The sequence below is a fragment of the Thyridium curvatum genome, assembly GCF_004353045.1.
Source record: "Thyridium curvatum strain D216 chromosome Unknown NODE_14_length_560046_cov_85.173820, whole genome shotgun sequence".
Taxonomy (NCBI): domain Eukaryota; kingdom Fungi; phylum Ascomycota; class Sordariomycetes; order Thyridiales; family Thyridiaceae; genus Thyridium; species Thyridium curvatum.
In genome coordinates, this window is record NW_022156769.1 from 106,819 (window position 1) to 117,970 (window position 11,152).

An 11,152-nucleotide genomic window follows, 5' to 3' on the forward strand; every position below is an offset into this window, starting at 1 on the left:
TCATGGCTCTGCGTGCGGTATGGGACACGAGAATGGGCTGGGCGGCCGCGCTTGATTGATGATCCAACGTCAGATCTGGATTTGGGAAGAAAAGGTGCTGGATCCCAGAGCTCTTAGCGGGCGAACTGATGATTGACGTTGAGCTGATAAGATAAGCAGCGGAGCTCCCCAGTGCCGTCAACACGTAACTTAAATGTCACACCAAAATATTACCACAACACTGTCTCCGTCAAATGCTGTATGCCGAAGTGCTTCCTCGCTCGCTGGAAACTCGTCAGAACCCTGTATCGTTTGGAACAACCGTCGGCCGCCCGTTCCTTGGTCCCTTCTTAAGTTGTGCTTTTGTAGGGCGGTCCCGCAAAATCATTCTCATCATGACACATAATATTACTTCGTATTGCTCGCATTGTTCATGTTCGATCACGACAGTCAACTACCAAGAGAACTTCAAGGTCTCTGTGTCTATTCACTTGGGGGCCAGAATCAATGCTCTGCTTTCAAGCATCCAATGATAATATCCTAGACCAGGGTATCTCGGTATCTACAAGGATTTGCTTCCCAAACTTGGCTGCTGCTCTTTTCCCGACCCCAAAAGGGTTGAAGCGTTCGTCGCCGATCGTATGCGTCCTGACGAGCTCCTGGTTCGGTTCGAATGGTCCGGTTTGTGGACCTAGAGCCATCAAAGGCTGTCAGATCTACAGAGCTTGTAGAAACTCTCATGGCAGGAAGATGATGAAGTCTACGCTAAATGTAAGAAGTATCTGGTGATCCGTTCGATTCCTTCGTCAGCACTAGACGTGAGTTGTCGTAGTAGGCAGGTGGCTCAGAGTTTCCGCCAAGCAACTCAATATCTTCATTGCAGCCTTTGACACTTATAAGTCGGGCTCCCGTAGACATTGACATGTTCTTTGAGCAACGGATCTAGCTTCCAAACTACTCTTTATTGGGTTGAGCTACACCTACCCTGCATTGTCTCCAGAGCAGACTTACATTGCTGATTCTCATATCTACATTACCGGCTTTGAGCATCCTTTCCTCCTATCTTTTCTTTCACTCAAGTGTGACACCATTATGGCGACAAGTGCTCCCGAGAATGGTGAGAACATGACCTCTTGACGCCCATTGACTCCTATGGAGGGACATTGACATGTATCGTAGCTTACGTACTGGATACCGCTGCAAAGGTAAGTCACTATTCCCTTGGTCTTCAACATACGGTAGCTTACATGGTATATTTACAGGCTGGGCAAGAGAGACTGAGTAAGGCGGGACGTCCTGTATTGTGGCTTCTCCCTCAGGCAACTGACGGCCTTACACAACAGATGCCCAGCATATGGTTCTGCAGAGTATCCTCGACAACAGGTATCTTGTAGCACCGTTGAAGTCGCCACCGAAGATCTTGCTTGAGCTGGGCACGGGAACAGGTATAGTACCGGTCGTCCGATCAGAATACCCTGATGCTTACCAAAAGTCTCAAAGGCGTCTGGGCGATTGAATATGGTAGAGGATCCCAACCAAGCTATCCAAGTCTTTCGAGATGCTGACGGAATCCAGCACGAGTACACCCCGACTGCAGGGTCATTGGTGTTGACATTGTCGACGCCATTGGCGAGAAGTGAGTAGTGTCAGCATCCTCGTTGCAGGCATGTTTTGTGCTGATCGTTTCTCTTGTAGCCCCCCTCCAAACTTTGAGTTTAGAACTCTGGATATCACCAGCGATGATTGGGGCTTCACAGAGAAGTTTGACGTGATTCACTCTCGGCTGCTGTGTACCGTGCAGATGGACTGGCGAAAACTGGTCGCCAAGATCTTCGACCACCTGAAACCGGGCGGCTATGTCGAGATGAAAGAAGTTCAGTTTCCCATCCAGTGCGACGATAACTCCTGGGAGACAAACGGGATGAAAGATTTCTACGTGTCGTGGGACCAGGGCATAAAGAAATTGGGACTCGACTGGTTTGTCACCCCGAAGCTGCCGGATCTGCTCAAGAATGGCGGATTCCTCGACGTCGACAAGATCAAAGTTATGCTGCGCGCGGGTACATGGGGAGACACGGACAAGGACAAGGAGGATGGACGTCTGTTTGCAGTAGCTCAATATGTGCACCCCATGCTCTTTCTGGTGCCGCTGACGAAGGGACTGGGATGGACCGAGGAAGAAGCACAAGCGAAGGTGAAGGAGACATATGAAGGGCTTCTGACGGGCAATATGCACGTTTATACCAACTTCTTCGCCATGTGGGGGCGAAAGCCAGAATGACCGCTGTCAAAAGCAGGCTGGCTGGTACAGTGCTGTCATTCACATCTCTTGTACATGGAATTCAGAAACAAATGTAGTCAATTCATAGAACTTTTCGACGAAGTGCCCGTCATGCCGGGCTACTCATACACCACAGATATTAGACCCACGACCACCGACACCCCTCTAAGATATGATCAAGGAAAGACACAATCCGCAAACAGTCGATTCTCAGCTCTTGCCGAAACAGAAGAGACGTCCAGCAAGCTTGCCGACCTGTGAGACCCGCTGCTCCATCTTTGCCTCGCGATGGAGGCGAGCCGCCTCCTTCTCAATAGCCTTCTTTCGCTGCACACCCAGGGCGATCACCTTCTCAAACAGCTCATTAACGTTCTCGCCGGTGGCCGCAGAACACTCTACAAAATCCTGTGCATGAACCTCTTGTGCCTTGCGCTGGCCCTGAACAAAAATTGGTTAGACTGGAGGGCACAGCCAGCAGGTTGGGGCGTTTCACAATCAGGCAGAGATCGTACCTCGTGGTATGAGACAGCGTCGGGCTCCTCCAGGAAGCTCAGGCGGAGAGTGCCGTACTCTCGGCGAAGGTCCTTCTTGAGGCCGGCAAGGACAATGCAGGCTCCTTCTGTACGCAGCATCGCATGGTTATAGTACTTGGGAATTGTTAACTTTGTATCCCCGTCTCTGAGAGTGCCGCCCCCTTACCTCCTTGAGATTCTGAATCGTGCCAGAGTCTCCAACAGAAAAACAGATCACGACAACATCGAACCAGGCAAAGTTCATGGCCGAGGTTCGAGTCGGCTCAACAGTGCCACCGGCCTCCCAGAGCTCAAGTCCAACGGTCTCATTATCTCGGGTAATGGTGGTGAATGCAGTCTCGAGGTGTGTCGGTGTATAAGTCTAAGAGAGAATTGAGAGGTCACTAAATAGATCCTTTATGGGAGACATGACAGTTCGGTGTTTACCTGATCAAAGCGGCTGTTGCTGAATCGCCTGCCAAACAATCAGTGTTAGGAGTGCACGATGCTCTACAAGGTAAAGTATCCCGGGAAAAATGACTGACTTGATCAACGTAGTTTTGCCAACGCTGGCATCTCCCATAAAGATGATTCGAACAAGACAGTCTGGAAGAGCCACGGAAACTGGCGATCGGAGAGACGGCATGACGCTAGGGGTGGCCGCCGAGAGGATGCGGCTCATGCGCTTCATGAACTTGTCTTCCTCTTGAGGCACGCCTGGCAAGCCTGGCAAGACTTGCACTCCTGACATGCCTTGCACGCTTTGGAAGCCTTGCATGCCTTGCAATTCTTGCGCTCCTTGCATGCCTGGCACTCCTTGACCTCCTTGCATGCCTTGCACACCTTGGGACGCCGCCGGGGTCTCGCCTGGGGAAGCCACGCCGGTCGCTGCGGCGGTAACAGCCAAGCAAGGCAGAGAGCTGTCATTCTTCGCGGCACGAGCCTTGGAATTGGCGTTTCCATTAGCCGTAGAAAAGGCTGTTGAGAATCTGAGAGAGACCTTAGCCTTGACTTCCTGGAGGCGGCTCCGTTTGCGAGGGGGCTCTGCGTCTTGGAGGTCCTAGGGAGAGTCAAATACAGGTCAGCATGGACTCAATTTTGGCAACATGGCTGTTTTGAAAATGTGGTAGTGAGTATCTCACCTCGTCGGTGGGACGTTTTCTGCTAGCCAAGCTATTTGCAGTCTCTGGTTGAGTGAGAGTGAGCTGAGGTCCTCCATCGACCGGCACATCTGTGGACGGTCCATTGTTAAAATGCGCGACATTCTGGGAGGATGGAAGAGCGACGGGGGCAGAAGCTACTCTCAGAGGTGTGTCGATGGGGAAATGCGTCATGAATCTCTCCCGGGGCGACAGAGCAGGAAGCGGGTGCAATGGGTGATCGGCAAGGGGATCGATGCCCAGCAGGTAGCGCTCGGCAGGGGTCAGGGTCTGGGGAAGATCATCCAGCCAGTCAGTGAAGCGGTCGTGAACGTAAAGAGTGTCTCCTCTGAGATTGGTGTACAAATGGTATCTGGATGGATCAAGGCCGTGCTCAGGCTGGCTCGCAGCAGGAGGAGCAGGCATGTCCTCAGGCGGACCAGCTGGATTCTCAGCCATGGTTTTACAAGATGCCGAATTCGAAGATGGAAGTCGAAATTCTAGAGTCTTGTGAAAAGGAGGAGCTGGGAAGACAAGCAACGGTCCTGCAACGAGAGAAGCGCCTTGTGGTGGTGGTGGTTGGAGGATGCGAGAGATGCCGCCCAACGACTTGGGAGGTGGGAGAAGTGGGAGGAGTGGAAGAGGTGGGAGAGGCAAGCTGCGGTAGAACGCGAAAAAAAATCGCCACTTAGTGATTCAGGATTATTTTTTGTTGTTTTGGAATAGGAACTGACGACAAGGTGAGAAAGGTCTGAACGAGTGCACTCAGCCTGAGCTCACTTTCACGTCTGAGCTGGATATGAGTCTGGGCTTACAGTGCGGCTAGAAACCACAACTGTCTAAGCCTTGAGAGCCATCAAGACGTTTATGGGAGCTCATACTCTTTGTGTTTAGTCAACCTCGTCTTGTAGTATGCTTCCTACCCAATATCTGGTTCTTTGATGTTTAGACATCTGGGGAACTCACATACACAAGCAATGACATCAAGGAGTGAGACTTGTCAAATAGATGAGAAGAAAGCACACAGTTTCCCCGTCCTTGCTTTGTTATCCTTGGGAATATATAGAGAGTTTTCCTGGTCATTCAAGTCAAGTTGCTGAGTGTCAACCAGCATATATGCAGCCTTATGATGTCTAGGTAGAGCACCCATATATTAGGTATGTTGTTTACAATGAACAACTTGAGTCGGCTAGTCACTAGGATGGCTTCAGCTATCTGATGCATAAGTCCTCCAGGTATCAGAACTAGAAGCTCAATCAATTCTTGCTCAGCCAAATTATAGCTTCAAGCTGCATGTAAACGATTACATCAATTGAGTGAGGTCTTTGTAGTTGTCCTGATTGGGTAAGTTTAGTGAGTTATGGGTACAACCACAGCATTGGAGGCGGGAGATTTAAAGTTGGGAGACTGGTGGAGTAAGCGCTAAAGCACGTCTTTGCAGGCTGCTGTGACGTCTTTACTCAGCATCTCAGTACCTGTGAATGACTCCAGTCATGCGCGGAGTGTTTGCTGGAGCTAGGCTCCACCTTGCCTAATTAGGTACCTACTAGAACGCTACGGCAGATTGCGCGCCTCCGGTCGAGGCCCGGTCGCGGGTCTCTTTGCCGATTTGACCACTCCCTGCCGACGGCTTTGATTTCTTGAGTGTGCGGTCGCTACAGTTCTCGTTTTCGCTGCCGCTGCTAACGTCGAGGCTCATGTACACCTCTTCTCTCATCCAGCCCCTCCTTAGGCGTTCTATCGTGGCTGCTGGCGCAAGTGCCCGTCAGAGTCACAGAACTTTTCATACTGCCATGGCTTTCAATTCCGAAAAACTCAAGCCCGCCGCTCGTGTCGCCAACAACCGGCAAGATGTATGGTGAGTCACTGTCACTGTCACTGTCACTGTCCAAACCAAAGCAGACAGACGGATGGGGCATATTGCCAGATATCATATCAGAGTCCATGACTGACAATGCCTGCATAGGTCAATCATCAACGAGGCTGCCGCGGCCACCCCAACGCAGCCAGTTGTAAACATGGGCCAGGGTTTCTTCGGCTACAACCCGCCCGACTTCATCATCAATGCCGCAAAGCAGGCGCTCGACCGCGTGGATGCCAACCAGTACAGTCCGACCAAGGGCCGTCCGCGTCTCAGGAAGGCCATTTCGGATGCTTACGCCCCCTACTGGGGTCGAAAGCTTGACCCCGAGACCGAGATCGTCATCACTACTGGTGCCAATGAAGGTGAGTGCCAACGAGAGATTATGCTCTGATGCAGCAACACCGTCCTGCTCACTGCCATCTCCTAGGTATGCTGAGTGCTTTCATGGGCTTCATCGAGCCTGGTGACGAGGTCATCATTTTCGAGCCATTCTTCGACCAGTAAGCAGCTTCTATCAGGCAGTGTCGCACCCAATCTGGCCGTACGTGTGTTGACAAACATACATCCAGGTACATCCCCAACATCGAGATGGCTGGTGGCAAGATCGTCTATGTGCCCTTGCACCCTCCTAAAGACGGCGGAAGCCGGACTTCCTCGGCGGGCGAGTGGGTCATCGACTTTGCCGAGCTTGAGAGAGCAATCAGTCCCAAGACTAAGATGTTGGTCATCAACACACCTCGTACGTCTTGCAACAACCCTTTTCCCCGTGCTCGATGTTGCGCTAACACATGTCTTAGATAACCCTGTCGGCAAGGTCTTTTCCAAAGATGAACTGCAGAAGATTGCAGACCTTTGCGTGGAGAACGAGATCATTATCGTATCGGACGAGGTATATGACAGGCTCTATTATGCTCCTTTCACTCGCGTAGCCACCCTGTCTCCCGAGGTGGAGCGTCTTACCCTCACTGTGGGCTCGGCTGGCAAGAACTTCTACGCGACTGGTTGGCGAGTCGGCTGGCTCATGGGGCCTGCACATCTCATCAAGTATGTCGCGGCTGCACACACAAGGATCTGCTACTCATCTGTCTCTCCACTGCAAGAAGCATGTGCCATTGGTGAGTGACGGCCCATCCGCCCTCGAGGCGGTGACCGACCCTTCTTCCTGGAACGAGGCCTAACATACTTTGACTGCAGGCTTCGAACAAGCCGAGGCCGAGGGCTTCTGGGACGAGTGCATCAAGGACATGAAGAGCAAGATAGCACGGTTCAATGCCATCTGGGACGAGCTCGGCCTGCCCTACTCTGACCCGGAAGGAGGCTACTTCGTGCTGGTCAACATGAGCAAAGTGAAGGTGCCCGAGGGCTACCCCTTTCCGCCTCACGTAGCAAGCCGGCCTCGGGATTTCAAGCTGGCGTGGTTCCTGATCCAGGAGTTTGGAGTGGCAGCTATCCCGCCGACAGAGTTTTACACCGACGCCAACGCATCAATCGCCGAGGATTATCTGAGATTCGCGGTTTGCAAGCCGGACGAGGTTTTGGAATCGGCTAAGGAGAGACTGAGGGGACTGAAGAAGTACATCCAAGAGTAGATGACTGCTAGATTTCCAAGCTCAAATTAGACGGAAATAGAGGTTTCTCATCTCGCACCTAACTCTGATATTACAACCAAGGCTTGATGGGAAGTCAAGTACTTCTGTGAACAGCATGGGACCCGACCTGATCATCGCTTGCAAACTTGGAAATATGATGAATAATACCCTCCCTGACCGACGGCTATTGCGTCAGAGATCTCATGAGGTGTGGGTTTCTCCCGGATATAGTCTAATATCCAGCCATTCTGAAGATGAAGTCGAAGACAAGAGAACTCGTCGAGGTCACTTTTCGGCGATTGTTCACGGTTTACTCGTTAGCGAGAAGTATGGCTGCCGGTGGGCGCAGCTAACAAAATTGGTGCGACTCTTTGAGACTGTTCGGCGTTAAGTCTCCTGTGGATTCCGCCATATTGCTTCCGGCGTTTGCCATCAGAGCTCCTGTCTCCACTCCCGACATCATGCGGCTGTATAGAGCCGGACCCGTTCGATGGCTTGCTCTGTAATGGTTAGGTAACTGCCTTTGGCGGAGTCTCGCCGCAGCAATGTAGGAGATCTATAAATGCGTCCCGTCCTCTCTTGATCTCGTCGAGTCTCGGGAGGTACTTGTCTTGCCAGATCAATATAACATCACTTACACCCTCTGCTACACAGGAGACCAAGTCTGTCTTCTCCTTTCAGTTACTCTCCAGTCCAGAAAATACAGTACCGCTTGTTTAGATATCACAATGGTTCGTAGGGTTCTTCTCACTGGAGCCAATGGCTTCATTGCGCAGCACATCCTGGCCGCCTACCTAGAGGATGGCCACTCTGTCCGCGGCGTTGTCCGCTCCCAGGCCAAGGCCGACCAGCTCGCCTCCATCTTCAGCAAGTACCCGGCCTCACAGCTGGACTTTGGCGTGGTGCCCGACATTACGACCCCGGGCGCTTTCGACGAAGTCCTCAAGTCGTCTCCGCCCTTCGACACCGTCGTGCACTCTGCCAGCCCTTTCAACTTCCGCAAGAACAGCAGCAACCTGGAGTTCCTGGACCCTGCCGTCAAGGGCACCACGGGCATCCTCAAGTCCATCAAGGCCCACGCCCCGACCGTCAGGCGCGTCGTCCTCACCTCGTCCTTCGCCGCCATCGTCAACGGCGGGGCGGGCAAGACCAACCCGCCCAAGGTCTACGACGAGTCCGACTGGAACCCGGTGACCTGGGAGCAGGCCCTGGTGTCGGAGAACATGGGCCTCGTCTACCAGGCCTCCAAGAAGTACGCCGAGAAGGCCGCCTGGGACTTTGTCCGCGACGAGCGGCCCAACTTCGACCTCGTCGCCCTCAACCCGCCCCTGGTCCTGGGCCCGCTGTACGACCCCTCCGCCGTCGCCCGCGCGGCCGACCTGCCCGAGTCCGTCTTCGGCATCTACGCCAGCCTCGCGCGGCCCGGGCTCGGCCCCGCGGACCCCATCGTCCCGGGCCGCGTGCACCTCTACGTCGACGTGCGCGACCTGGCGCGCGCGCACCTGCTGGCGGCCGAGGTGCCCGCCGCGGGCGGCAGGCGGTTCCTGCTGACGGCCGAGCAGGGCAACATGACGTACCAGCGGGCGGCCAACATCCTGCGCGAGCGCGTGCCCGAGCTCGCGGCCACGGTGCCGCGCGGCGAGCCGGACCAGGCGCAGCCCGAGGAGGGCTCGTACGACGGCAGCGGCGCGCTGGCGAGGGAGGTCCTCGGGCTGACGTTCCGGGCGCCCGAGGAGACGATCGCCGACATGGGCCGGCAGCTCGTGGCGTTCCGGGAGAGGGCTGTTGCGGCTGGGGAGAAGTGATTCTCTGGAAAGTAGTAGGGAGGAATGACAGTGTGCATTTTGGATGATACGTGCTCTTTTCTTTTGTTTTTTTGTAGAAAAAGTAGACAGTGTGAATAGAACAACCATGATCCCATAAGAAGTGCCCGTAGGCTTTCTCCTCTTATTTCCCCTTGGGGTAGTGAATGCTCTTTGTGTAGGAATAGGAGAGCAATCCCTGCTTGCCCATCTCACCACCAAATCCACTGTTCTTCTGACCGCTAAACCATGCACCCGGGTTGGGCTTCTCAGACATATTGATCCAAACAGTCCCGGCCTCAAGCCGTCTCGCAATGCGCTCGGCCCGAGAGAGATCCTGGGAGTACACGGTAGCTCCAAGTCCAGAATTGTCCAGATTGGCCCGGGAAATCACATCATCTTCCTCGGACCAAGACAGTATTGGCACGATCGGGCCTAGATTGGAGAAGTTGGTTAGCGAACTCTTGTCTTGATGTCTACTCTTTTCCGACATGTGATGAGAAGAAAACGCACCAAACTGTTCTTCCTGAACAAGCAAAGAGTCCTCGGGGGGCTCAGCAACCACAGTCGGCTCGATCCAGAAGCCCTTGCCGTCTCGGACCTTTCCGCCAGCGAGAACTTTGCCGCCCGCCTTCTTGGCATCTTCGAGTATGTCTTTGACGATATCGAATTGCATCTTGTTGGCCACCGGCCCAAAGAGGCTCATCTCCTGCGGGTCATCCTTGATCACGTAGGCATTGGACGCCTCTTCGCAGAATGTCTTGACAAAGGGCTCGTATATGTCACGATGGACATAGATGCGCTTCGTGGCGACACACATCTGGCCCGCGTTGAAGAAGCTGCCGGCGGCGGTCTGCGCCACGGCGTGGGGAATGTCGACGTCCGGGCAGACGATGGCGGCGTTGTTCCCCGCGAGTTCCAGCGTCACCTTCTTGAGTGTCTGGGCGCACGCGGCCATCACGCGCTTGCCCGTGGCGATGGTGCCCGTGAAGCTGATCTTGTGGATGCCTGGGTGCTGCGTCATGAGGGCGCCGAGGTCGGCGCCGCCATTGACGACCTGCAAGACGCCCTTGGGCAGCACGCCGAGGCAGACCTCCACCGAGCGGAGCACAGAGTAGGGGGTGAAAGGCGAGGGCTTGATGATGACGCAATTTCCGGTCACAATGGAGGAGGCAATTTTGATATTGCTGAGGATGATGGGGAAATTCCAGGGGCAGATGGCACCGACGACGCCAAGAGGCATGTGTGTGGCTATGATCTTGATCGATTCGTCCTCGAACTGCACCTCGTCCTCAAGACCAACCTTGGCTATCGAGTGTCACGGGTCAGCAAGGGAAAGGCCTCTCCCATGTATGCGAGATGCAAAACAGTAGGAGCGCAAAGGGCGCACATACAATAGTATAGCGTTTGTTCCACCGTGTTGTTGATCTCGATGGCCCCCATGAGTGCCTATCGGATGAGTTGCACGGAGTCAGATCTTGGTTATCTTCAAAGCCCGTGTCGTGGAGACTCAACTGATTTTCCAGTCTCTCTCATAACCAGCTCCGTGAGTTCGGCAGCGTGTTCCTTGATGCGATCGGCAATCTTGACGAGTAGTGCCTGCCTCTCGGCAAGGGTCGTCTTGGACCACGCCGGAAATGCTTTGTTTGCGGCATCAATAGCATCCTCAAGGTCCTGGGTAGATGCGACCGGACACTCCCACAGGTCTTCTTCGGTCCGAGGGTCGGTCACTCGATGAGTGACAGAGCTACCTCTGCGCTCATCGTTGACGATGTTGAAGAACTCCCTTTGATCAAGGCTCCCCATTGTGTCAACTGCAAAACTCAAAGGGATAATACTCTGACTGGCAAATAGTTGGGGTCTTTTCAAACAACAACGTGGAAGAGAACAGTCTGTTTATTTTCTCCCTGGAGAGGACTGCGTGCATCGGCTCCGAATTGCATTTATCTCCTGCGAACGGCACCCAGAGCGAGGCCCCTGAAGCGG

At 53.8% G+C, this 11,152-nt stretch overlaps 5 protein-coding genes across 5 annotated transcripts; 3 read left to right on the top strand and 2 right to left on the bottom strand.

Annotated features, from left to right (window-relative positions):
- Positions 1-1,071: 1,071 nt before the first annotated feature.
- E0L32_003235 (uncharacterized protein) lies at positions 1,072-2,260 on the top strand (the record flags this gene model as incomplete). Its single annotated transcript, XM_031137513.1, has 6 exons — positions 1,072-1,096; positions 1,159-1,184; positions 1,242-1,260; positions 1,323-1,424; positions 1,555-1,615; positions 1,675-2,260. The coding sequence occupies 6 exons, from the start codon at positions 1,072-1,074 to the stop codon at positions 2,258-2,260; spliced, it is 819 nt and encodes a 272-aa protein (XP_030998828.1).
- Positions 2,261-2,470: 210 nt separating this feature from the next.
- E0L32_003236 (uncharacterized protein) lies at positions 2,471-4,370 on the bottom strand (the record flags this gene model as incomplete). Its single annotated transcript, XM_031137514.1, has 6 exons — positions 2,471-2,698; positions 2,773-2,907; positions 2,960-3,154; positions 3,220-3,247; positions 3,318-3,832; positions 3,915-4,370. 6 exons carry the CDS (start codon positions 4,368-4,370, stop codon positions 2,471-2,473), a joined length of 1,557 nt encoding a protein of 518 aa, XP_030998829.1.
- A 1,334-nt stretch (positions 4,371-5,704) lies between these two features.
- E0L32_003237 (uncharacterized protein) lies at positions 5,705-7,364 on the top strand (the record flags this gene model as incomplete). Its single annotated transcript, XM_031137515.1, has 6 exons — positions 5,705-5,769; positions 5,878-6,137; positions 6,203-6,275; positions 6,345-6,514; positions 6,573-6,890; positions 6,970-7,364. The coding sequence occupies 6 exons, from the start codon at positions 5,705-5,707 to the stop codon at positions 7,362-7,364; spliced, it is 1,281 nt and encodes a 426-aa protein (XP_030998830.1).
- Positions 7,365-8,092: 728 nt separating this feature from the next.
- On the top strand, positions 8,093-9,169 carry E0L32_003238 (uncharacterized protein; the record flags this gene model as incomplete). The annotated part of the gene is made up of 1 exon (XM_031137516.1): positions 8,093-9,169. The coding sequence occupies one exon, from the start codon at positions 8,093-8,095 to the stop codon at positions 9,167-9,169; it is 1,077 nt and encodes a 358-aa protein (XP_030998831.1).
- A 142-nt stretch (positions 9,170-9,311) lies between these two features.
- On the bottom strand, positions 9,312-10,972 carry E0L32_003239 (uncharacterized protein; the record flags this gene model as incomplete). Its single annotated transcript, XM_031137517.1, has 3 exons — positions 9,312-10,474; positions 10,561-10,615; positions 10,706-10,972. 3 exons carry the CDS (start codon positions 10,970-10,972, stop codon positions 9,312-9,314), a joined length of 1,485 nt encoding a protein of 494 aa, XP_030998832.1.
- Positions 10,973-11,152: the final 180 nt, after the last annotated feature.